This window comes from Magnolia sinica, chromosome 3 (assembly GCF_029962835.1).
Source record: "Magnolia sinica isolate HGM2019 chromosome 3, MsV1, whole genome shotgun sequence".
Taxonomy (NCBI): domain Eukaryota; kingdom Viridiplantae; phylum Streptophyta; class Magnoliopsida; order Magnoliales; family Magnoliaceae; genus Magnolia; species Magnolia sinica.
This window is the reverse complement of record NC_080575.1, coordinates 114,699,056-114,726,602: the sequence shown is the minus strand read 5'-3', so window position 1 is coordinate 114,726,602 and position 27,547 is coordinate 114,699,056. Positions and strand designations below refer to the sequence as shown.

The following is a 27,547-nucleotide window of genomic DNA, read 5'->3' as shown; positions in this document are numbered from 1 at the left end:
CTTGGCTGGGGACTGTAATACCCGACAACCAAAGGTAGCTTTTACAAGGTAATCGACCTGACAGCCCATGCCCAAAAGATCTCAATTAGAAGGTCCTAATCATCAAATTTATGGACTTTTCTTAGTTGAATATGGATAATTCGTGCATTTCTTTTTAACCATGCATAGCCCATCTAATGATGCAGGCCATCATATCAATGGTAAGAAAGAATTTGTATGCCATCAAATATAAACCATTCATGATGTGGGCTACCATACATTTACATGGCAATAATGGTAAGGAAACATTTTGGGCATGGCCCATCCACGATACGGGCCATCAGATCAATGAGTTGTGAGTTGGTTCACCAATCATCGGCCACGCAGGAGCAATGTTGCACCCCAATTAACTCTAGTAGCAGACGAGATGGGTTCAAAATACCGGAGTCGGGTCATGCAAACGCGGATTGCATTGCATTATAACCCTGCCCGTCCCTAGCCACGGTTGGGCAGTTATGTGGGTGGGACCACCGTCGTGTATCTGTTTATCTATGCAGTCCATCTCTTTTCTCAAGTCGACCAAAGCACGAATGACTGTCGCATTTAATGCAACATGCATACATGCTTTGTGCATTTAATGCAACCCAAGCTTATTATTTGGTGTGGTCCACTTGAGCTTTGGATTTGCCTATTTTTATAGGCATTCCTAAAAATGACACGAGAGAAGGAGTGGACAGCGTGGATAAACAGATACATCATGTTGAGCCCACCCACAGAACTGCCCATTCGTGGCTAGAGACGGGCAGGAATAGGACACAATCCGCGTCCGCGATATATAATGTAGTTGGGTCACCGAACGGTGTTGCTCTTTAATAGCAACGATGATGCACCCGAATCAATGTCAACGGTAAACAACAGAGAGAGTGAGCCGAAATCAATGAATTCAGTCGCCAGAATCAATGGAGAGGGAGCTAAGAGAGCATTTGGTGGAGAGAGATGGAGTCAGGATCTGTCTATGCGAATCCCTTTTTTAATAGGAAACTGTTGGAGATGATTTCACCTCCAATCCCAGTTGAAAGGTACGTTTTACTAAACACCCAAAATCGAGGATCTAAATTACTTCGAAATCCATTTACCCCCAAGGCATAGCTCCCAAACCCACAAAAAACCTTTCTTTACCCTTAATTACACTTGAACCCAAGGTACCAAATGGCTCATAAGTAGCCCCTAAAAAACTCCAATTTTGGCCAGTTGGAAATTGAATTTTGAAATTTGTAAAAGGAGGGTCATTTATGACCCTGAAAATCTTAGATGTCAATTATAGGGTGGTTAAAAATTCAGAAATTTCACCTTTTTTTCAATTATAATGGAGACCCTTAGATTACAAAATTCAAGATAATGGGGTCATCTCTAACCGCCATGACTACGATCTCTTCTTTCATAAAGTATTTACATTCATTCACATCCATGTATTTTTTTACTTGAATTCATGGCATAATGACGGGACACTGCAAAATCAAGCCTAAGCAATCATAATGTGGGCTACATCAGTAAAATAAAAATAAAAATAAAAATTGAACAATTACCTAAAACAAATATGTAGAGTTTTATTTCAAATGTGAATTCGTGAGCCCACTTTTGTAGGTAACAAAAAGCTTAAAAATGCCTTCTTCTTAATGTTATCTTAAAATAGCTCAATGCAATGACTGTAGTATGTTGCACATGTATAGTGTTTATAATATTTGAAAGTATTTAAATCAACACATTCATTATCGCATGAATGTATCACAAAATAATTAGAAGAATTAAATAGTCAAAATCCAAGCTTTGAAATATATTTCCTGAAATCCAAGATTTCAAAAATTCCATGCTGCAAATGGAACTAAATATTTTGGATCACAAATTCTTATTACAATTCCATGCTCCTAAGTAAGCCATTATATGAGAATATTATAACCCTTGGTCATTTGTCTCTTTTCGTTTGGACATAAATAATCTCATTCACTTCGAAATAACCGAAGGGTTTACATTCAAATGAGAGAAATTTTGCTTCTTCTTCTTTCTTTTTTTTTTTCCACCTCCTATCTAATGCAACACCCTCCATATTAATGGTTTGGCTCATTAAAGAAAAGCTTAATCTAATGGTTAAAGCTCAATCGGACATATCCTTTGCAATATATTTTTGTCACTCATGGTTATATCTGGTGTCTGACCATGTGAACACTAATATAGCAGAAGCAAACCTGAATCAGGCTACATATATATCACAGTAGCTTTAAGATGATGACTTGAACAAACTCATAATCAATGAGTTCTACAAGAGAATAAGGAAAGATTCCACCACTCTAGCAACTTTGCCCAAGATGGATAGCTCACGCAATAGCAAACGAAGATTGGCCTACCCTCGTTAATAGATATGTAAAGGTCATCATACCTTACTAGAGAATAGCCTTATGCAAGAGAGATGATTTTTGGAATCTATGTGACCTCCACATCGGTTCTAAATATAGGTTTTTAACGGTAAAGAACCCTTAACAATTGTGGGATGAAATCTTACCCATCATTAAGACAAGAATCATTCATGTCAGCTAACATCCTGGATTCTATAGTTAGAGCATGGTTCATGTAAGCCATCTTTGACTCACCACACGTGTGAGTGCTTTGTTGGGCTCGACCATATAGGGTCCATGTCCAGCAGTTTTGGATATATCCTAATAAAAATTTTGTAGAGGTATTTATTTCTCCCTTATATTTTGGCATAATTATTTCTCTATTTTTCATTCTATAAACACAATTTTATTTAGGGGTTGTTAGGATGTCTATAAGTTTTAAAGTTGTGAGTGACTTACAAGTGAATTTCCTCTTTCATACATCACCTGTAAGTAACTTAATTGTAAATCACTTATTACTTACAAAACTTAGGGCATTAAATGACCCCTTAGATTTGTTCAAATACATCTTGGCTTACCCTTAACCTCATAAAGTTTCCTTACAGATTTGCCTATTAGTAACTTACAAGTAAATTTTCTCCTCCAAACATCACATATTAGTGACTTGTAAATTAATTACTTTCCCTTACCAAACTTACCATCATCCAAACAACTCCTTAGGTTTGCTCAAATACGTTTTGATTTATTACAATGAGAAAATTTACTCAAATTAGGGTTTTCTTCAATTGCCTGGACCGTTTATGTGATGGGGCTTCTTCGGGACATGGGATTCCTTAGAGATTTGAATTGAATGTTCCACACCTTGATTACACAGTAGTCATGGTGATCATCCATTTCCAAAGCAAAAGAACTAAATTCTAAGTGGCTGAAATAATCAAATTTAAGAGATTTATTTATTGTTTATCTACCACACAACTTGTCACTCATCAAATAAACAGTTTTGATCACTGGAAGATGATCCAGATTCAAAGGATAAGGCTCCATCGTATCACATTCCAAAACATCCGGCTGCCTTCGAGCAAACCTCTGGGTCATGTGCGTTCAATGTTGAATGTGGGTCTATCTTTTATAAACCTGTATTATCAGGACACGTGTGAGCTAACTAATAAGTGGACCATCCTAATGTTCCTTCAAGAATTTACCCAGTGGGACCTACTGATGAGTGGACAGGGTCACCGACACGCACGCAACATCGGCACGGTACAACCAAGTTAGCAGACGGTATGTCAAGGAGACTTGTGAATCAAGACTGTCCATCTTGTTCGGTCTATCTAGAGTTGTACATGAGCCAAACCGAGTCGAGATGGGCACAACTCGGCATGGAATGGCCAGAGCCTATCCCAGTTCGAGTTCGGCTCACCTCAATTTATTCAGTAGCTTGGGTCAACTCGAGCCGAGTTCGAGCTTGAGTTTTTGAGCCAAGTTGAAGCTCAAGCTTTTGAGTCGAGCCGAAGTGAGTCAAGTTCCGGCCGAGCATCAAGTCAAACTTAGGGCAGCTCAACCTCAACTAAAAATCCTTTCGAGCTAAAAAAATCAGCTTAACTGGGCTTGAACATAACTTCGAGACGAGTTATTTGAGCCGAACTAAGCAAGTTGACCAAGCTAGCTCAATTCATGTTATGCTCTAGGTCTATCAATCACGGTCGTCCATTCCTCTTCACCTTATCAATTGTCTAACTCTGTGAAGGGTGTAATGGTCCCCTAAACATGAGCGGGTCACATCCATTCTACCATAAGCGAGAGATCACCTAAAATGGTCGTCCATCGACCTACCAAACTCTGGCAAGCAAGTCAGGTGACCCATTTTCTGTGGAGTTATAGGATACTCAGGCTGCATGTACACTTGCACTCAAGTTACATCTCATATACTAACTCAAAATGGATACAAAACAGAGATTAGTCTATGCATGCATGAATAAATTTTAAAAAATAATTCACAATTTCAAAAAATAAAATAAAAAATAAAAATCTACAAACCGCAAGTTAAATCGTTTTCAACAAAAAAGAAAGCATCCATGAAATGAAGGTTGGGTTGTCCAATAAATATGATTTTAGAGTTAGGACTCAGCAACAGTTGTTGGCTAATTGCTAGCTTAAACTGGTGGATGCAGCGCTTTTCTACGGGTTACAGCAGAATTTTGCTACGTCCAACAGCTCTACTCAATTTCCTTGGTTAGCTTAGCACTCATGAAACACTGCTTAGTGTCTCTGCATGCGCCCGCTTACACCCTTTTAAAAACTAGACATGGAAACTTCAGCGAGTATCCAAAATGAATGAAGTAGGTTTAAAACTGGCCTTAGTCATCCAAATATCTGCCTTTGAGATGGTTTTAGCAAACAGGTTGACCTTTGGAAAAATGACTATAGAAGTTGCTTTACAAAACTACTTAATGGTTAGTTTTCTAATGGGACCAGCAACAGTAGATTCCATGATTTATAGCCTGTTTAATTAGTGGTGTTTGTTGCATGTATGAGTTTCAAGTGCCTTATGCATGGAGCTTAATAGTTTGCCAGAGTATCAAAGAAGTTCTCCTTACATAGGAAGAGACCAAAGGCATGCCATGGATTGAGTGGCTACCACATCACAACATTCCATGGACCAAAAATAATGTTGGTCATATCAATTTTGTATGAGAAAAATGAATAGTAAGGAAAAGTCCAACAATCAAGGTTCAACATATGCGTGGCTCACATGATGAGTGCGCTACCTTGATTTTCATATATGGCATTTTCTAAAATGCCTTTGGAAACATCTCCTGATCATAAATATCGCTCTCAAAACCTCTCAGAGTCAAGTTTGAAAGAAAGAAGCCCAAACTGGCATGTATGGTCCGATATGAACTGGTTTTGCCCCGAGCCTTCCAAATTCCAATACAGCCTACCTGAATGCTCAAGTAGTGGTGACTTTGAGTCACCCAGGACCTGACCGTGTCGACTTGGATGACTCGACTGGAATTCTTAGAGGATAGTTTGCATGGGGACCGCCCATGATATTTATTGGAAATCCATCCCGTCCATTGGGCGACCACCCATGATGTTTATAGTAAATCCATTCCGTCCATTCTGTCCATTGGGTGCAACCCTTAGTGTTTGTTTCTTAGTCCAAAAACAAAGCTAAGTGGATCACAATGGAGGCGACACCCACTATAGAAAAAAAATGATTATGTTGTGTTTGGTCCCACTCCGGTGTCTATTTACCCATCTCACCCATTCACTCCATGAACCTTACTAAGATGAAGATCATCATGATCAGCATCTGTCCTACCAACACGAAGAAGATACGAACAAAAAATCAATATGATCCAGAACCAAGGTGGGCCACACCACTTGAATTCAGAAGACTTGGGCTGATATTTACATTAATTTGGTGTTGGTAACGTAAGTTTTTGATCGACCTATTTTTTGGGATGCATTGTCTTCGTAGTGGGCCACGCTTGATGGATGGGTTGGATGCCAGATATGCGTCAAAATAGAGGAGCAAACACCTCGACATGATGGCATGTACACTGCAAAATACTCACTCCGACTTGAGTGTCACTTGATATTCGAGCTGAGCGTGAGATTGGGTCTGCATGCAGTCGTGCATTAAACAATAAATAAATAGTAATAAAAAATAAAGAAAGATTGTGGAATCCGCTGTCGCTGAGTCACAATCTCAAATCGTATGGGTTGAGCAATTCTAGCTTTCGTTTTATTTGTCCAAATCTTTTTACTGAGATAGGACCATTGGACCAAGGGGGACTCAGTCTTTTGCATGTGTTCGTCATACGGGGCGGATTTGGTCAGGCCAGCTAACGGGGACGCGGATTTCCTGTGAAAGCCTTTGGTACTAAGTTAGTGCGCTCGGAATCTGGGTGGGGCCTACCTTGATGTTGGTGGGAAATCCACCCCGTTCATCCGTTTTGTGAGTTTATTTTAGTATGTGAAACTAAAAATAAGTTAGATCCAAAAACCAAGTGGGCCACACCAGAGGGAAAATTGGAGAAAAAAATGTCTACCATTGAAACCTTCTTGGGATACACCGTAGATGTTTATATGCCATCCAAACCATTTATAAGGTCATTCCCACTGGGATTAATTGAAAACAAAAAATCTTAGCCTGATAAAAAACTTCTGTAGCCATGTAAATATTTCAACGGTGTCCCACTGTTTCCCCTCGTGTGGCACACTTGGGTTCTGGATCAAGCACGTTTTTGGTTTCATACCCTAAAATGAGCTCTTAAAACGGATGGACGATATGGATTTCTTACAAACATCAAGGTGGGCCCACTTAGATTCCCAAGAACTTTCAACGAGAGCCTTTTGATGGGCGTCCAGGTAACCGATGTGCTGTATATCCATGCCATCCATCAAAATTTCCAGGGCAGGACCACACCTTCCGTCAGTGATTGACCCTGGGCCACCTTGATGTATGTGTTGTATATCCATGCTGTATATTAATTTTGCCTTAATATATGTGTTTTATATCAATGCCGTAGATAGATTTTTTAATGTGTGATAGAAGAAAAATGAAGATCCAAATCTAAAATCTAAAGCGGACAACACCTTAAGAAACACTAGTGATCAAAGGCCTACCATTAAAAACTTCCTAGAGCCCACCTAGGATAGGAATGGCGTTGGAACCCACCTGTAACCAGCGTTGGAACCCACCTGTAACCAGTCCTGGTGGGTGCTTGCACCTACGTTCATTCATTTTGTCAGGTCATTTTAAGACATGAGGTCAAAAATAAAGCTGATCTAAATCTCACATGGACCACACCATGGGAAATAGGGGTGCACACCGGTCGGTTCAGTCTAGTTCTGGGGTGAAACTGGAACTGAACCGTTACTAACGGTTCTACGATTTTCGGAATTGGAACCGGATTATTAGCACCCTAGAACCAAAATGGAATCAGAACATGAAAAACAGTTCAAATTCGGATCGGTTCCCAATTCAGCAATAGACTGTGACTCAATCCATTGCTCGAGGCTCTCCATCGAAATCCACCTCCATTGTTGTTTCAATATGCAGCCTGCCCAAACCCATCCGCAATCATCATTGTTTCCAGCAAGGTTGCACCTGCTGTTCGAAAAACCCCAACCAAATACTATTGGCACCACTATCATCACCGGCCTCTGCGTTCACCGCCGTTCCCCGAATCTGTTGCCAATGCTCCATTATTGAACTTGCATCCAACGGTAGCATCATTTCTGGTATATTCTCTCCTATTAATCTCATGCTATTCTTTAACTAACCCTTGATCATCCCTCATCATCTTCAATCCTTCCATGGTTCGGTTTACAGTTCGGTTTGGTTCTATATGGCCCTAAATTGGAACTAAACCGTATTCAACAACTCTTAGAAATTTGGAACCAGAACTGGTGCAGTCTGGAACCGGGCCAAACCGGACCGTTAGATTAGTGTCATTCCGGTTCCACGGTTCTACTGATTTGACGTGCACCCCTAATAGAAAATGGTGATTTGACGCCCACCGTTAAAAAAACTTCATGGGCTAACTATAATGTTCATTTTCTATCAAACCTGTTGATTAGCACCTGGTTGAAAGGAAAAAACACAAATATCAGCTCGATCGGAAACTTTTGTGCTTCAAGAAGTTTTAATGGTGTGCTTTGAATCACCACTGTTTCCTAAGGTGTGGTCCACCGAAGATTTGGATCTCCCTCAATTTTTGGCTTATGCCCTGAAATGAGCTGGCAAAATGATGGACGGCGTGGATAAAATACATACGTCATGTGAGGCCCACATAACACTGACAGTAGCGACGTCGCCACTCCAGGTCCAGTAGTCCACAACTTGAACGGTTCCGATCATCAGACACTCAACACGCGGCCCCAGTGCGCAACGCCGCCCAATGAATACTGAGTCGCGACAGAGGCTAAACGAACTCAGTAGGAACGACCCGCCCTGCCCGAAGTAAATAGAGTGAAAGAGAGCGCCTCGAAGAAGAATCGGAAGAAGAAATGGCTTCGTCTGCCGTCAGAGAAGTACAGCACGATCTTGAAAACCAGGCCAATGCTCTCAGCAAGCTCCAAAAAGGTAATTTCAACCCTTTCTCTCTCTCTCTAATACCCTAACCCTCCCTTTCCACCCATCCTTCCTGCTCTCTTTCCCACCATTCTTAATCCTATTTTTCTTCCTTAAATATCCTACCTGCAGATATTGCGAAGAATCATCAAGTAAGAAAGCAGTACACGATTCAGCTTGGCGAGAACGAACTGGTCCTCAAGGTAATTTCACATTATTCCCTGCCCATTTCCCCTATTTCCATGTATAATTTCCGACGAATTCATATATTCGTTTGATTAGTAGGAATTGGATCTGTTGAATGAGGATGCGAACGTGTACAAATTGATCGGTCCGGTGCTGGTGAAGCAAGACCTGGCTGAAGCCAATGCTAATGTCCGCAAGAGGATCGAATACATCTCTGCTGAATTGTATGTTTCCTTTTCCGTTCTCTTTTCGCTTCTCAATTTTCGCCCCTTCTGTTTTCTGTTTTTTTTTTTTTCCCGGATGAATTCGTATGGTTATTTCTTTAATCCAAAAAAGAAAAAAGAAAAAAAAGAACATGAATAAAAGAAAAGGAAATTTATTCTTCTTTCATGACATCTATAGAGGCAGGTTCCTCTATTATAGAATAAGCTCATCATTGTACTAGTTATTCACCTGCATGCAAAAGTTAGTCACATGCTTATTCATTCACCTGCTGAGAAGCTCCCTCTCGCAATCTTTCTATTTTAGAATATCTTTTACGTCTTTCCTATTAGGTTGTGCCTTTATTTCCAGCAAGTATGAGAAGAGGGGATTTTGTTGGGTTGTCTTTGGTTATGGTTTATTTGTGTTGTCTTTGGTTTACTTCTCTTTTTTCTCAAGGAATGAACAAGTGAATTAGGAGGTACGATTTCCCTCAAAGAAATCGAATCAGGCCATTCGATACGTGCAGGAATGTAACAATTTGGTACCAGAGCAAGGATCAACACAATTTATGCAGGCCACAGCTTGAGTAGGAATGGGGGAATTGATAAAACTTTCAGAGCAGATCCATCAACACTATCAAGCTCTGGTGCAAATCTTCTAACACCTTAGGGAGGCGAACGAGCACAACAACAGTTAATGGCTGCCTTGCAGTTTAAGTCTGAAGGTGCAAAGTAGATAATGAGGAGTCTAACATGCAAAATGAAGTCATTATCAATATGAATAAACAACTCCCAACAAAAAGAAGGAAGAAGTTGAACAAGTGTTGTGAATGAAGACTGCTAACACTCGATGGGGCCAATACAGGCAATACTTGGTGAAATGAAAGAACAAACCCTATTCTGAATGCACATGGATCACGGGTAAGGACTTGAAAAGATTGGATCTGGGCCTCTACTACTTGAATGAAGTGTCTAAGTCATCGGAATCAAGTTCTTTACAACTCGGGGGGAATTGATGCAGGCCCATGGCCCATCTAGGCCCACTGTAGGTAGGGGTGTACATCGAGTCGAACCGAGTCGAGCTGGCTAGCTGACCTTAGCTCAAACTTGGCTCGACTTGGTCCTCAAGCCTAACCGGCCAGCTCGGCTCGGTTCGGTCAGCAGCTCGGGCTAGTTCGAGCCGAGTTTGCCTGTGCAGCATTTCCATAAACACCTGGATTACACCTTCAAAATCCCACTATATGTAAAACAACAACAAAACTTTTTCAGGTATGTTATCAAACACCTTCTAAGCAACAAAAAAAAGAAAAAAAAAAAAAGGGTGTTTGTTTCATATACATACCTTCCTTACCACCAGCCACACTTCGTTGAGTCATTTCATCAAACACTTGGTGAGCAACATCAATATCAAAGTAACCGAGGCACCGAACTGGTTCGATCCGAGTTCGATTCGAGTTGGGTTCGATCCGAGTCGAGTTGAGCTGGGGCCAGCCCGAACTCGGCTCGAACTCATTTTTGAGCTAAAAAAATCAGCTTGACTCGGCTCAAACTTAGCTTCGAACCGAGTTGAATCGAGCTTTTTCGAGTCGAGTTGAGCTAGCTAACTGAGCTAGCTCGGTTCGTGTACACCTCTAACTGTAGGACCCACCAATAATGTATGCCCATAGCCCACCGTAGACCAAACGTGTGCTGATTTTTAGGTTGATTATTTATAGATTTGGAGATTATAATTTACTATTTTTGGAAGATATGGGAGGCTAATTTTAAAATGTGATGAGAATGTAATTGATATGACTGAAGATATGGGCTAGATTTAGAGATTTAATTGCTTACATGTTTTATTTTCATTGAACTTTTGTCATATTGAGAAAGATTAGATTAGTTTGTAATAAATTGTTATTGATTCTTTTAGTTGTAGAGATTTCAATTAAAGATTCCTTTAGCATCTATAAAAGGGGTTAGTGGTGTAGGAGTAGGTGGATTCGAATATTTTCTAAATGTGGTTTTTCTTTTAAGTTTTGTAAGAGAAAAGGTTGATATCAATAAAAGTTTCCTCTCTCGCTCTCTACTCCATTTTTCTTGTGAGTATTTTTTTTTTTTTTTTTTTTTAAAATTTCTTTACAATTTGGGTATCTAAATCTCATTGACTTGATTACTGAGTTGCACCATGTTTGTATGCCACTGACCCTTGCATTAAGTGAGCCCAACCATGACAATGGGATGCCCCAAAAGGCAAGCCTATCCAATCATATGTGGCCACACCATAGAAACCAATGGACAACCTCCAAAAAGCCATGAAATTCACATGGTGGCCCACATAATGGTTGGATCAATTTGATTTTTGGGGTGTCCAACTTTCATGGTGGGGTGACCCTGTTATACAGAACCTATAGGGTGGATGGCATAGTCATGCAGGACACATGATTTAATGCTAGCATGCAACGTGGAGATTATGAAAGAGTCTATAAAGTAATTCAATTAACAAAAGATGCTAATCCACCAAGTAATTAAGAGTAAACAATAGGAAAAAAATTTGATTTAACTTAAATCACATGCCCGCATGCTAAGAAATCACATAAACAATTAAAACTAGTCCTGATGGAAGAATAGAACTTCCAATTTAGCATAGGCACATTCCATACTCAAGGGACAAATTTGTAGGTTTTATGATTAGGGTTAGGAATGGGAAAATCTGAATTTTGAAAAATTAGGGTTCATGATAATTGGAGATTTTGGAATTAAGGTTTTTAGAAATTGAGGAAAATAAGAAAATGAGGATCTAGGGTTTATGGTAGGATTACGGATGGGGAATTGATGGGTTTTGATGGGGAAAGTAAGGGAAAATCAAAGGATTGAGCAGTTGTCCATATAGTCAGCCTAGGGGCTCGCATATGTGGGTCGTTAGCTACGGTTTTTGGGTCCTCAATAGTTTATTTCGGTTGGGGTTGAAGTTGGATGATGAAAAGTTGAAGAAAAAGATGATTTGGATGGTTTTTGAGAGGAAGGGAAGAAGAGAGATGAAGTTTTTGGGAAAATATCTCTTTTAGATAGAAAGGAATAGAGAAGGAAGATGATATAGAATAGAGTCCGGAGTGGAATCTCGGTTTGAAAAATGTGATTTCATCTGCTAAGTTGTTTATAACTATTTTTGGTCTTTTTAATTTAATTGAAAATGTTCTTAACTTAAAAACCAAGCCGACATCCTTAAAAAAAAAAAAACCAAGCCGAGTCGCAAATGGTCAGGACAAGGCTGTGATGATGATGATGACGCCTGAGTGGAGTTTCGTGGAGACTCAAATGATTCTTAGGGTTGACCCCCAATCCAGCTGGAGATTTGAGTTGAGTTTCTGGCTTTCGAACTACGATTGAAATTTGGAACCTAGTCCCTTAATATGAACATCAAGGGAGGTAGTTACAATTTAGTCATTTCCACTTTATTAAGGTAATAGTTGCAATTCCTTACCTTAATTCATCCAAATGTAGTCCTAGTGTTCACCACGTTAGTGCAGAAGACTTCCAATTGGTGGAAAAGAATCATGTATTTATATGTATTCATCCAAAAAATCATGTATTATATTCGATGAGGTTCATGTTGGAAACTTGGTGGTATGGCTTTTTATGTAAAAAACGGAACAATGATGGTCAGATATCATAGGGAGAATGGCTTGCCTTCTAGAGCTAACCATTTAAGAAAGAGAGTGAGATGATTTTGTTACTATTAATGGGCATAATCCAGTACACCTAGCAACTGGAAGATGAAATGCTGCTATTTTTTCTTAGGCTTAGTTTGGATGGATTCGACAACAAATATTCCTGCAGAATATGCATGTCCGGTAGATCTTTAACTATAGGGTCACAACGAGAGAAGTTTGCTTGGACACTTGCAATCTCATGAGGACAATTCACGAGAACCAACTTTTATACTTTAAACCTTTTGTTGAATGATGTGGAGGAGAGATTGGTAGTGGATAACTGGTATTTGTTGAAAACCAAGCAGCAGGATGCAGTCAACAGTTGCAAATTGCAAAAATGCAGAAACCACCAACTGGATGGCTGGATCATCTGATGGGGGAGATATATGGGCATGGCCACTGTGCATGATGAATGTCACTAAATGGGTTGCTTAGCTTACTTAAAGGTGGGCACCATGCATACCGTTCTGGGCTGGAATTTAAAAATGGCATTTCTATTGACTGAGGATTATACAGTGCCTATAATTTTGCTTAGAAAAACGCCTATAATTTTCATATATTTAATATTTGTCTTTCTTTGACCTGTCTGACAGTTTCAAGGTCTAAAAACCGCCTGACATGAGTGGTTTTTTTTTTTTTTTTTTGCATTCTTCTCCTGTAACCACCCTGTTCAATTCTGTGTTTGTTGTGTTCCACAGGCTTGCATTTCATAACTGTAATTGTCACATTGTTCAAATGTTGATTCATAATACCTAAGAATTTGTTTCTGCCCCATAGGAAGCGTCTTGATGGAACTCTTCAGGACTTGGAAGAGAAACAAAACAGCAAAAAAGAATCGGTTTGTATTGTCTGCCTGTCATCTCTTATATCTTCATAAAGATTATATGTTAATAACTTAATGCTTTCATATTTTGCTTTAAGTGATGTTATAGAATGGTAGATAGAATCTACCTGAGTCAATGCATGAATGTTGTTTTGGTTTCTAATATCTATGTCTTTGGCTCAATTGACCTAGCACCTTTCAAGATTATTTTCTCCATCTAACCTATCAGGTTACAATCGATTGATTGGTGGAGCTGCTATTTTGTTTCATGACTCAATATATAGAAATTCGTCTGAAAAGAAGGGGCAAAGCCCAAAATTGCAAGACTGGAAAATAAGGAGATCACAGGGCTAAATGGGAACACTATCTACAAGAAATTTATTGTTGGTTGTTCTGTTGAATTCATTCATTTATTGTTCTTTCCCATTTTGTAGCATCCATCACTTCTAGGGTCTTTAGCTATGTTAACTTGGTGGCCTCTTTTTTGGATTTTTTGTTTTTATTTTTTAAATTTTTTTGGTTAATCTTCCTTTAGTGTTGCTGCTGAGGTTAAAGTATTTCAGGATACATATGATGTGCATGACCTTTGGAGAAAAAGATGTATGCACCACAAAATGTGATATGATTGAGCTTCTTCTTAATATTGACATTCATATTATACAGTGAAATTGTTTGGTTTATAATGAAATAATCCACACCATAATACTTCTAATTCATTCGTTGTGTATTTTGTGTACACGTGCAAGAATGTAGGTCATTGTACAAAAAGGGTGTGGTGCATTTTTGTAGCGGTACATGGAGGTTCTTTGTAGAGTTCTGGGCTTTGCTAATTGAAGTTGAGCTCTATTGGGTAGATGCGATTGGAGGATTTGGTGATGGCCTGGGAGGGAGGGAGACATTTGTTTTACAAGCAGCAAGATCTCTAGGATTTCTTTCTTGTGCAGGATCGTTTAGTCTTATGAGCTTTGTGGTTTGTTGGAGAGTTAGATGCTATGGAGAATTGAGGTACAATAATTTAGCTAAAGAGTTCTGTAACATACTTTGTGATGATGCATGGCATTTGGAACAAATGGTCTCTGCATGCATTCAAACATAGGTGTCTGGAGTTCTGCAGACTTGTAGGTGGTTAGGGGAACTCAAGGTTGTCTCCTTGTGTCAGGGATTTGTACCCGTTTCAGTAACAGTTCCTTTCAGTAGACTTTACTGCTGCTCATCAAAATGTAAAAAAAAACGGGGGCACCATTGAGGAAGTTGCAGAGCAGGGGTTTTTCTTTCCTGCTTCAGGAGGGTTTCTTTGTTTTGGAAGGTAAACTGCATGTAAAATCTAAAACCCCAACATTGAAGTGAAGACAGCCCACCATTGAGCCATGGCTCGAACTCCCCTTACCCATGATCTTAGATTTACCCAATTCCTATCTGCTGGGTTTCCCATTCAGTGGCGCAGTGCTGCTTTCTTTTATGGATTAGTATTTCTGGGACGTACTGGTGATGGAAGACATGCTTGGAGTAAATCTTCACATATTGTTGGGGGTTTGGTCAATGGGATCCTCACAGAAGGCTGATCGGATTGCTTTATTTTAGTATATAGGAAGCTATTTTGCCATCAGTTGGAGTTAACGTGCTCTGTCGGTGATCTCTTTGTAATCTGCCATGGGTTCTCTGCATGGTAATGCGAGAGACTAAGAGCAGGATGATGTAACAATTGTTGTGATGGTTTGCAGCACTTGTAGAGAAGCGACTGATGGGTGTTCAGAGATTTGGGCTTGTTGGAAAGGGCAATTATTTTCTTTCTAACGGTGATCGTCATTAAGATTCCTCTCCTCTGTTAACATCTATGTTAGTTATAGCAGTTGCTGTGGGGTGATATCTTATCTGTGTATGGTGGTTTTCAGTAGGATGGAATCTTCACCATGTTGCATTGGAAGATGTACATCATTCCAGATAGCATGAAGTTCAGTAAGTTTGAGGTGGTTTTATTCCGTAGATATTAGAGCTGCAACTTGGGTTCAGGTTGATTGACCCAAAGGGAGTTCGGGTCAGCGTGGTCAAGGTCCTCTGTCTGTTGGATTAGGGTTGGAAAATGCCAGCCCGATTTAAAATTGGGTTGGGTTCGGGTTGAGCTAATTCGGGTCAGTTTATGTCAGGTTGGGAATTATCACATGTATTTGAACCGGGATGGGTTGGTCAGAATGGGTTGGGTTAGGTCATGAATATGAGAATTTGGGTGGGTTGGGCACCTCGGATTGGAATTCAGGTTGGGTTGGGTCCTCTTGAGGTTGGGTTGACCCTCAACCTGACCCAACCTGCCCAAGTTGCACCCGTAGATAAGAGGAATTGGCGAGCTTTGCATAATGGGGACATCCCATCCTGCCACCATCCTGGGTAAAGAGGAGGGTTAATCTCCAGTTTGGCGGATATTGTTTTGGATCAAACTTTTGCCTTGTAAATAGTTAGAAATACTGTTTCAGATATTAATCGCTGATGAAGTGGAGTTCACATCAATTACTATTCTTGGGTATGATGATTTATCCACAGTCACTGTAGTATTTCGACTTGAGGATGGAGGGTGTTGGGTTCTCTCGTCTTTGGGCCCACCATCGATATTTATTGTCCCCTTCGCCAAAAGTCCTAAGTGACGGGCCATGGCATGTTGATTGGATAAATGGGTGGAGTGGGGGGAGACTTTGGCTCAGCATTCTCATCTTTTACTTTGAGACAACTTAAATTGATGGTAGGTGTGTCCCATTTATGGAAAGATAATCAAATTGCAAAAATTTCAAAAACCTTGTATATGTGAACTGATGAAGCTAAAATATGAACTCTTTTGACCTTCTGTTAGCACTACACTTCACCTGTGTGGGCCATGACCAGATGATAGATTTAGTCACAAGGTAGTACAGGAATAATAATAATAAAGAAAAAGTGGAACTCAACACTCCATTTCCTTTTTAGTGCGGCAATTTTGGAGAAGCAGTAGGCAACCACTATGAATGGAAGGAAATTCATGCTTTCCAAAATTTTTATTTCTCCTTTCATACAAAACTCAAAAAAATAAAATAAATAAATAATGCTGTTGTTTCATTTCACCCAAAACTTGGATTGACTGAAGGTATTGCTATTTTGCAGATATTAAAATTACAACGGAAGATGCAAGCTCTCCAGGCTGGGAAGAAGTCCTAGTCTCCCTTTGTGGGCATCCATGGGCTGGCTCACCGCCGCTCTTTTTTCTTTTTTTTCTTTTCTTTTCTTTTCTTTTTTTCGTTTTTTGGCCGTTTCTTCAAGGTCCTCTCTCTACTATTTATACATGAAGCTTGTAGTAAAGTAACTAAGCACCTGCCCAACCGGCTTCCAGTCTATTCAGGATGTGAAAGGGTTTCAATTACAATGCTTCCATGCCTGTTCTTTTTCTCCTCTTTTGTCGCTAAACCAAGGATGGTGCCACAATAGTCCATCTTAGCCATGCGACCATCAGTTTGTGATTTGCAGCCTATAAGTGGACAGTTAGAAGAGATACAGCAATGGTCTACGGTCTATGTTTGATGAAAAAATTTCCCAAGATTGGTAATGCTACTAGGGTCAACCAATTTGGGAGAGTTTTGGAGAATGGTCCATCCAGTGGGATGCATTTGAGCAATGGTCTGGATTGCCGAACCATGAGTTCCACTAGTCAGAAATGAAAAGCCATGCATACTGTGGAAAACTGCAAGAAGTCCTATGGCTCATCTTTGTAGGTATTTCGAGGGTCATAAAATTGATCAAGGTCCCGCAAAAGAGGGTTTCCCGCAATTTTGTCAATCAGGCTTGCTAAGAATCAATTCCAATTGGTTTTCAGTGAGCGGGCTTTCAGCGCTTATTTCGCTGAGTGGGAGATCAGATAATGGTTTGTGAAAGTGCATCCAAACATATGAACCAACTGTGGTTTTGCTTAAAATGGTGTTTTGGCATCAAACCACCCTTTTCAGGGTGCATCTAAATGGGCCCTTTTAACTAATATGACCAAAGGAAATGCTTGGTATGGTGAAACTTCCATCTTAGCTAAATTGATAAGCTCTTTTTTTCTTTTTCTTTTGACACCGGCCATTGTATGGAAACTGTTGGGTGCTATTTTCCTAATAACTGTTACATAGTAGAATAATGAAACAATGGCTATTATCAGCACAAACCATTTTCTCATCATACAATGGCATTAGCCTATGGTTTTTCAGCTAAAAATGCATAATTTGCAATGTGCTTGTGCTTTTAATTTACGACCACAGCGCGATTAAAAAACAAGGTTTTAGAGATGGTGTTATGACATCATAGAAGTATGCAAATGTTATTGTGATACATATATAATAGTAATGTTGGCTGTGAAATTGGTTGGGGAAAAAAAGAAGGAAAAAAGGTGTTATCATCGGCACATATTGTCATGGTTGAAAAACGGCTGTAGCATAAAACAACCCTTATTCGGCCCCTTGATGCTGCTGTTTAAAAAAAGAAATAGCCACTCTACAAAAGTGTAACATCCATTGTTTGTGAAAGCTATTTTAACTGCAACAATATTATGTAAACAGGCTTATCTATATAAACTATGATCTCTAGCAGTTAATTGGTGCTATATAAAATGAGATGAATTCATTTTTTAAGTGGCAACCAAACATGCCCTTAGGTTGCACTTGAATCCAACTACGGCCAGGGTCTTTGTTCATATTCCCTTTTCTCATTTTCCTTCTCACTTCCATGGAATCTTCCCACATTGAAGCTGATCTATAAATGTTTGATAACAGGACATAAGTGGAAGGTTGATCTCGTTCCAACTTGACTAGTATTTCAGCGATCCGGTTTCCTGCTTCAACATTCATATGCTTGCCGTAGGCACCCAGCATTGTCCTCCACAGGAGAGCTTTTGATTGGAATGACGCCTTGTTTATAAAGGCTTCTGCTTCATCCATGCGTTCGGCTTGACCGATTAGACCGACCATGCATGCATTGTGGTTTATTGTTGCATCCAAACCGTAGTCATTCTTCATGGACTCAAAGTGATGCCAGCCTTCCTTTACAAACCAAATATGGCTACATGACGAAAGAACCCCAACAAAGGTAATGCTACCAGGCTCCACTCCGGCCTCGTTCATCTTGTCAAACAGCTCAAGAGTGTCCTTTCCGAGCCCGTGATGGGCATATCCGGACACCATTGTTGTCCAGGACATCACATTATGTCCCCCCATTTTATCAAAAAACTTGCGTGCGTCTTCACATTTACAATATATGTTCATGATGCCGCAATTGACATGTAAATGAGATTCAAATTCAGTTTTGATGGTTTTGGCATGAATTTGTTTGCCCATGTCCAATGCTACCAAGCTAGCGCAAGTTGATAGGCAGCTAGACAAGATGTAATCATTGACAGGAACTGATGACCTATCTTAAAAGTCTGAGAGACGCTTCAGAGCTTCTTCACCATGCCCATGTTGTGCATACGATGCCATCATGGTGCTCCGTGTGACAAGATCTTGTTCGCCCATGTTTGAGAATGCTTGGAAAGCATCATTTACACTACTGCACTTTGCATACATGTCTATCAACGCACTTCCAATGAAGGCATTAGACTGAAATCCTAATTTTATGTCGTAGGCATGGGTCTTTCTTCCTTGATCAAGTGTTGCTAGTCTTGAACAAGCCTGAAGAATGGCAACAATAGTAAACTGACTTAGTTTTGTCAACGTGGAGGAGTGCGTATTACGAAACAACTCCAATCCTTCCATTTACCTCTTCAATTCGATGTACCGAGATATCATGGCTGTCCATGAAAACTCATTATGCATATCCATTTCTTTAAACACCATAGCGGCTTCATCAACTCCTTTGCATTTTGCATACATCTCGATGAGAGCATTTCCTAGGCATTGATCGGATTCCCCAAAGGCTTTCATGATGTATGAATGAATGGCTTTGGCTTCTTCCAACATATCAAGATCTGCATAAGCCCCAAGAACATAGTTTAGGGTGGAATGTTTTGGCATCAATCCTAGTTTTCTCATCTTCGAAAACAATTCTACAACACTTACATCATCGAAATCTGAAATAAAACTTGAAATCATGGCAGTGAAGCATATTTCATTCTTATCTCTAACATCAAGGAATCCTTTATAGGCGTTGGCTTTCATTTCGAAAGTAACATACATCTCAATGATAGCACTTCCCACAAATGAATCCAGCACAAATCCAAATTTCACAAAACATCAATGTACTTGTAGACCAACTGCTGGAATCTCTAAATCCGAACACAAATTGAACACGCTTGTAAGTGTAAATAGGTCGAGTTTATAACCTTATGAAATGAACTGCATAAAAAAAATCCAAACCCTTTTCTGCATTGCCACTCTGATGAAAACCAGCTAGTAATATGCTCCACACCACGTCATTTTTCACTTCTAGGCTTGAAAACACTGCAAGCATCATTCATAGCTCCCCATTTCGCGTAAATATCAACTAGAGCGGCCCCCACAAAACCATCATTTTCTAAACCGGCCTTGATGACCCAGCTGTGAAAGAACCTACCCATATCGAGATTTAAGATGTTGGCACATAATTTGATAAGAATTGAATATGTGAAACAGCTTGGCAACATTTTAGAGAGCAGCATCTAATGAAATAATTCGATGGTCCTATTAGAGTCCAAGTTTCGCACATAACCGTCAATCAATGTATTCCACAAGGCTTCAAACTTTGATGGAATTTCTTCAAAAAATCTATGGGAATCATTCATATCACCTCACCAAACATACAAGTCAAGAATAAAATTACTACAAAATGCATTATATTTGAAACCGCATTTGATTATAAGCCCATGAAGGTGTAACGCCCTAAAAATCGAGGGTCGAGTATAACTCAGCTCCCGAGTTCCAAAACATCACTTATGCAACATGTTTAATGATAGTTGTATGTTGCATGTATTAGTGCATGAAACATGAAGTAGATTAAACCAAATCAGCAAAACATAATTTAGGGACAGGTGAAATATGCAAGGCGAAAGACTGAAGAAATATATATATATATATATATATATATATATATATATATATATATATATATATGTATATATATATATATAAAACCTAACTAGAGTGTATGCTCTGCCAGGTCATAATTACAAGTGTTTGTTTCAAAATACAAGTATCAAAATGAAATAAACCACTGCAACAATAACCCTAAATCCCCGTAGCTCAGGACACGGCTCACATAAACCCGCCTGAGAACTGCATAAAGGAGAATGCCTCCTCATCATCCTCATACTCCTGCTCTGCCTCATGGGTCGCATCATCATCTGCATCTAAGACAGAGTTTAGTTGGTGTTTAAACACCGTCCTAGAATGTGGGAGTGAGTGATCAACTCAGTAGAACTATATAGCAAAGGTTAACATGTTATCAATTCAATCAAGCAGTAATAATAAAGCAGTACAATCAAACAAGTACTAATTACTCTTGTTAATGGAAGGATGTATGAAGAAATGATGCATGCCCTCGCCTGCACTCCCTCATCGTCTTCATCTTATGGTACGCATGACAACCTCTCGCAATGCTCCACAACGCTAAGGCACATGCAATGCGGTGCATGAACATGATTATCAAGTTCTTATTAATCCTTTTCATACAGCAGAATTGGGAAGCTAAGGTACCACCCTTTATATCATTTGCCCAGCATTGATCCATCTAGGGTCATCAGTCCTAGTTAATCACATACGATAGGCAAGTTCAGGTCACTACTACCAACACCCTACCAACTGGCAGTCTATTTTCGAAGGCGCGTCACCAACCCGACTGGGGACCACAGCCAGGCTACGTCGAGGTAGGCCTGCTCATACTCGAGGTCACTCCACTGTCGCCCTACCAACTGGCAGTCTATTTTCGAAGGCTCGTCACCAACCCGACTGGGGACCACAGCTAGGCTGCACCAGTGTAGGCCGACAACTCGAATACAGTGTCCCATACCACCGTATTCGGCTCATGAGTGTAAGTTGCTCACTGGTCACTACGGGGAGGCTCGTCGCCCCAGCGTAGGCCAACAGCTCGACCACAGTGTCCCATACCACCATGACCGACTCATGAGTTTTAACGGATCATGGTACCAAGGTTAAACGGGCATTTCACTAGTAAGTTTGGTACCTCAGATTCAAGCAGTAGCGTCCAAACATGGTGACATACATTGGGTCAATCGGGTTAATTGATGAACTCGACTAGTATGAGCACACGTTGAGTTGATCGACTGATTGCTTGCCTCCAAGTGCAGAGGTTCATAAGTAATATCCTGTGAATACAGGGTCGATCCCACAGGGAGATGAATCGCGAGAAGGAAAAAATCAAATGCAAAACAAACTAAGTAATAAAAACTAAACTGATGATTTGATTTTTGGATTTTTGAATGGATGTAATTCAATTGAATAAAAAACACACAAGCTTCAAAGTTCCACACATAGGTTAATGTTCCAAAATCATGATGACTTGGACAACACAACTAGGATCTGAGCACTATGGTCAGCCTAATCGGAAAATAAAACACTTTAAATATTTTAATAAATGATATAAAAGATTAGAAAATAATGGATTTGCACCATTGACATATACTCTCAAGCGCCAGTGATTTTAAGTATTCAATATCTATAGGATAATGAATATCAAAGAAATATAACAGGTTGAGAACATCTCCTATCTAGGAAATCTGATTAATCTAGGGTAAGCCTATCCATCAATGTGGATCTCATATGATGGAAACATATGGATCTTACAAAAGGAAAAAAACAAAACCTAAATAACAGATAACATGCATACATCATTCTTCTCATCATTAAAACAATTAATCATCATAACTTAAAGAAATATTAAACCCATGTGCTTCCCTTCTAGCTTGGGCTAGAGGGAACTTAGAAAAACATAATTAAATTGCAGAAATAAAAAGTAACAAGAAAGAAAGAAGAAAAATTGTAAATAGAAAAGATCTAAAAGGAAAGAAACAACTTATAAATCTTTAATAAAACTAAAAACTCTTAAAAAAAACCCTAAATATTGCTCTTGAATGCTTTGAATGATATTTTAGAATGCCCTAGGAGGCCCTATTTATAAGTAGGGAACTCCAATTTTCATACAAAGTTGAAAACCCTAGAAAACGCCTCAAATATACGTATTTTTTCAAAATAGACTTCTCGCTGCATAGTTCGTTTAAAACAGACTTCCTGCTACGCAGTTTTCCAAAATAAACTTCACAGCTTCAGAATACACTTTTTTAGGACAATTTCAGGATTCTTCACTTCAAATCTTCAATTCTCTTCATTCCTTGCTTGGTTTTCTTGGATCTTTAGCATATGAATTCTTCAATCTTAATCTCCTAAGATCCCCCTCTTGCCTTGGTGATTTTTGAGCATCAAATTCTTACTTTTTAACACATTTTTCAATTCAAGCTCTTAAATTCACCTTGCAATACATATATGAGTAAAATAGAATATTAAGATGATTTATGTTCATAAAACCAAGATATAAATGGAAAAATTATGCAATATTTGAGGCTCAACACACCCCCCAACCAGCATTTTGCTAGTCCCAAGCAAAATAAGCGAAGAAAAATAAAAATAAGAATAAAAAATAATTCTAGAAATAAAATTAAAATGAAAACCAAATTCTAACTACACCACTTTCGCAAATAATCTCGATTGCATTTAGCATATGCAACAAGCCTTTAAACCCATAGGTTTCCCGTAGTGGACGAGTTATAGTCTCGTGAGGGTTTCCAGAAATGTTACCCACAAACATTGAAAATAAGAAAAATATTTCAACACTATAAAATTTATACAATTATGCCTCTATTCATCATATGAATTCCAAAACAAAACAATACTTACCCTAGATATGAAGTTAGCTAGAATCTTAATTTTTTAATCCATTACATCCTTGAGTTTAGAGACCTAATCAAAATTTAGAATAGTTATAACCCAATATCCTTAGGTGCTTTGTGACACTAGTCTAACTTTGAGAAATATGCATGTTCCCTATCCTAACTCCTTTCAATCATCCCAAGAATATGAAATCTCTAGTTATCTCATTTTTTTTATGACATTTCTTCTTTTATCATCATATCCTCATTATTATAGACCACCCTTAGATGAAGATTCACATCGGGTTTGCTTCATAACTTAAGGTATCGTACTTGTAATGGTAACAGTAATGGATACTTAGGTATTCTTACTCCGGATTACTGACACGATTGTTATGGTCATTGCATTCATGCTCTATAATAAAAATTTCTTTTTTCTATCACTCTTTTTTTTCCTTTAATATTCTCTCTTTTAAACATATATCAATGGTACTAGTTCATTCAACCTTGTTTGAATCAAAAGTTGTTATTTTAGTTCACATATCATATTCCTCACTTAGTTAGCTAGGGTGTATTGTGAATTCAGTACATCAAATTACAACTCACTTTAAACCAGTGATTAGATAATTGAACTCAAGTTTATAATTTTCAGTTGTCAGAATTCGGACTACTATCAACCTAGACTAAATATTAACTTTGCCTTTGGAATTCGCATAATATCATGTTCACATTCTTGTATAAAAATATTATTTTGAAAATATTAAATTTATTTATTTATTTTTATTTTTATTTTTCATAAACCTAAAAAAATAAAAATAAATAAAAAAATAAATAAACTTAAACCTAACTAAAACCTAAAAATAATAAAAATAATAATAAAATAAACTGAAACCCCCAAAAAAAAACTTTCACATGGATAACTATCCACACCCCCCAACCTAAAATCTACATTGTCCCCAATGTAATGATAATGTAATGCAGAGAACAATAAAAATAAAAGAAAGGGTGGATAGTACCTGCCATGAAAAACTCACCTGTTATGTGACACTAAAAAAAATTGAATATGATATAAATCATACACAAATGCTCCGTCAGACCAGGAGCATCATTCTGAATATTCTGGCTCATGAAGAGGGACGGACTCCTCTCCCAAATGAAAGTTTTCCACATAAGTCTTCAATCTCTGACCATTAACTTTATACACATTGTCATTACGTGGATTCTCAATTTCAACAGCCCCATGAGTATAAACATTCTTCACCATGAAGGGGCCTGTCCATCTTGATCTTAACTTTCCCGGAAAGAACTGGAGACGGGAATTGTACAATAGGACCTTTTGCTGAGGTTCAAAATTTTTCCTCAGGATATTTTTGTCATGAAAAGCTTTGGTCCGCTCTTTGTAAATTTTAGAATTTTCATAGGAGTCTCTCATCAACTCCTCTAATTCATTTAACTCTAATTTCCTTTGTCTACTTGCTTGATCCATATCAAAGTTTAATTTCTTTATTGCCCAGTAGGCTCTATGTTCCAATTCCACAGGCAAGTGGCAAGCCTTCCCATACACCAATCTGTATGGAGACATTCCAATCGGGGTCTTATAAGCAGTCCTATAAGCTCATAAAGCGTCGGATAGTCTGAGGGACCAATCCTTCCTATCTGGCCTTATAGTTTTCTCTAAAATGTGTTTAATTTCCCGATTAGAAATCTCAGCTTGCCCACTCGTTTGTGGGTGGTATGGGGTACTCACTTTATGCTTGATGCCATATTTCTTCATCAAAGCCTCAAATGTTCTATTGCAAAAGTGAGACCCGCCATCACTAATGATGGCCTTTGGAGTTCCAAATCTAGCAAAAATATTTTCCTTGAGGAATCGTATGACCACTTTGTTGTCATTGGTCCTACTTGGAACTGCCTCAATCCACTTTGAAACATAGTCCACACCAACTAATATATAAAGAAATTCAAAAGAAGATGGAAATGGACCCATAAAATCAATACCCCAACAATAAAAAATCTCCAATGGTAAAATTGAGGATAAAGGCATCATGTTGCGCCGAGACACTCTTCCCAACCTTTGACATCTATCACAAGCAACACAGAAAGCATGAGTATCTTTAAACATGGTGGGCCAGTAAAAACCACACTGAAGGATTTTTGCAGTGGTTTTCTTAGCAGAAAAATGGTCACCACATGCTTCCATATGACAAAAAGAAATAACACTTCGAACTTCATCCTTTGGGACACAGCGTCTAAAAATTTGATCAGTCCTATATTTATATAAATACGGATCATCCCAGAAGAAGTTCCTAACCTCGGTTTCAAAACGCTTTCTATCTTGTGACTTCCAATGATATGGCATTTTCCCCGTTACAAGATAGTTTACTATATCTGCATACCAAGGCAATTTGGAGATCACAAATAATTGTTCATCAGGGAAAGTGTCCTAGATATGTATCTCCTCAGTGGAATCATCTAACATCAATCTAGAAAGGTGATCGGCCACTACGTTTTCTACTCCTTTCTTATCTTTTATTTCTAAGTCAAATTCTTGGAGTAGGAGGATCCATCTCAAAAGTCTCGGCTTTGCATCCTTCTTAGATAACAAATATTTCAAAGCCGAGTGATCTGTGAAAATGACCACTTTGGATCCCAGCAAGTAGGACCTAAACTTATCCAAAGCAAAAACTACTGCAAGTAACTCTTTTTCAGTTGTTGAGTAGTTCACTTGGGCCGAGTTTAGAGTTCTACTCGTATAGTGAATAACGTAGGGCCGTTTATCTTTCCTTTGGCCCAAAACAGCCCCTATGGCATAATCACTTGCATCGCACATTAGTTCAAAAGGAAGTGTCCAATCTAGTGGACGCATGATAGGTGCAGTGGTAAGGGATGATTTAATTTTATTAAAGGCACTTACACACTCATCTGTCCACTTAAATGGAACATCCTTTTGAAGAAGATTAGTCAAGGGTCTAGTAATGGCACTAAAGTCCTTGATGAATCTTCTATAAAAACCAGCATGCCCTATAAGTGATCTAATATCTCTAACAGTTCGGGGGATAGGTAGATTAGCTATAATGTCAAGTTTTGAGCGATCTACCTCGATTCCATTTTTGAAGATAACATGGCCCAAAACAATTCCCTTTTGAACCATGAAATGACATTTCTCCCAATTTAAGATAAGGTGTTTCTCTTCACACCTAGACAAGACAAGAGATAAATTGTTGAGGCATTCTTCAAAACTACTCCCAAATACAGAGAAGTCGTCCATGAAAACCTCAAGAAACTTCCCAACCATATTTGAAAAAATACTTAACATACACCGTTGGAAAGTTGCTGGGGCGTTACACAATCCAAATGGCATCCGTTTGAAAGCAAACGTGCCAAATGGACAAGTGAACGTGGTTTTCTCTTGGTCTTCCAGGGCTATCTCTATTTGGTTATATCCAGAATATCCATCAAGAAAACTATAAAAGGAGTGACCAGCTACCCTCTCTAAAACTTGATCAATGAATGGTAGAGGGAAATGGTCCTTCTTTGTGACTTGGTTCAATTTTCTATAGTCAATGCAAACACGCCAACCAGTGGTGACACGTGTTGGTATGAGTTCATTATTAGAATTCTGCACAATAGTTATTCCAGATTTCTTTGGGACTACTTAAGTTGGACTCACCCAAACACTATCGGATATTGGGTAGATGATTCTCACATCCAATAATTTGATCACCTCATTTTTTACAACTTCATCAGGTTTAGATTGAGACGCCTTTGAGGTTGTCTAATTGGTTCGGCGTCATCACCGAGGTGGATCCGATGGGTGCATATGGAATGGCTTATACCCTTGATGTCAGAAATGGTCCAGCCCAAGGCTCCTTTGTGGTCCCTTAGAACTTTCAACAATTTAATCTCTTGATCCTTCTCTAAAAATGAAGAGATCACCACAGGATAAGTTTTATTTTCACCTAAGTATACATACTTAAGCTCATTTGGCAGTGGTTTTAAATCAAGCTTTGGAACATTGGTTGGTGATGGTAGAGGTCGCAAGTCCTCGATAGATAGGATTTGAGTACGCGGTCTCCATTGGTACATACCAATGTCCGGGGGGGTAGTGCTCTCATTGTCATCAGAAATTTCAGCAAGCACTTTTTCTAAATCAGAATTTTTCAAGTTTCCAATGACTTGAATCAATTCCTCAATCAGACTAGGTTCTAATTCCTCTTCTTCTATCAAGCAGTCCATGAAATTCAACTCATGGATCTCATTATTATCAATGGGCTGCTTACATAGATTGAAAATATTTAGCTCTAGAGTCATGTTACCAAAAGACAAGTTCATCATTCCATTCCTG

At 38.9% G+C, this 27,547-nt stretch overlaps 3 protein-coding genes across 3 annotated transcripts; 1 reads left to right on the top strand and 2 right to left on the bottom strand.

Moving 5' to 3' along the window:
• The first annotated feature begins 8,296 nt into the window (after nt 1-8,296).
• LOC131240839 (prefoldin subunit 6) lies at nt 8,297-16,768 on the top strand. Its single transcript, XM_058239335.1, has 5 exons — nt 8,297-8,466; nt 8,587-8,657; nt 8,740-8,864; nt 13,313-13,373; nt 16,485-16,768. The coding sequence occupies exons 1-5, from the start codon at nt 8,391-8,393 to the stop codon at nt 16,536-16,538; spliced, it is 387 nt and encodes a 128-aa protein (XP_058095318.1). The 5' UTR covers nt 8,297-8,390; the 3' UTR covers nt 16,539-16,768.
• Nucleotides 16,712-18,532, bottom strand: LOC131239103 (pentatricopeptide repeat-containing protein At3g49170, chloroplastic-like). Its single transcript, XM_058236660.1, has 2 exons — nt 18,028-18,532; nt 16,712-16,845 (listed from the first exon to the last, which is right to left on the bottom strand). The coding sequence occupies exons 1-2, from the start codon at nt 18,530-18,532 to the stop codon at nt 16,712-16,714; spliced, it is 639 nt and encodes a 212-aa protein (XP_058092643.1).
• A 231-nt stretch (nt 18,533-18,763) lies between these two features.
• On the bottom strand, nt 18,764-19,504 carry LOC131239102 (pentatricopeptide repeat-containing protein At3g24000, mitochondrial-like). The gene is made up of 2 exons (XM_058236659.1): nt 19,107-19,504; nt 18,764-19,007 (listed from the first exon to the last, which is right to left on the bottom strand). Exons 1-2 carry the CDS (start codon nt 19,502-19,504, stop codon nt 18,764-18,766), a joined length of 642 nt encoding a protein of 213 aa, XP_058092642.1.
• Nucleotides 19,505-27,547: the final 8,043 nt, after the last annotated feature.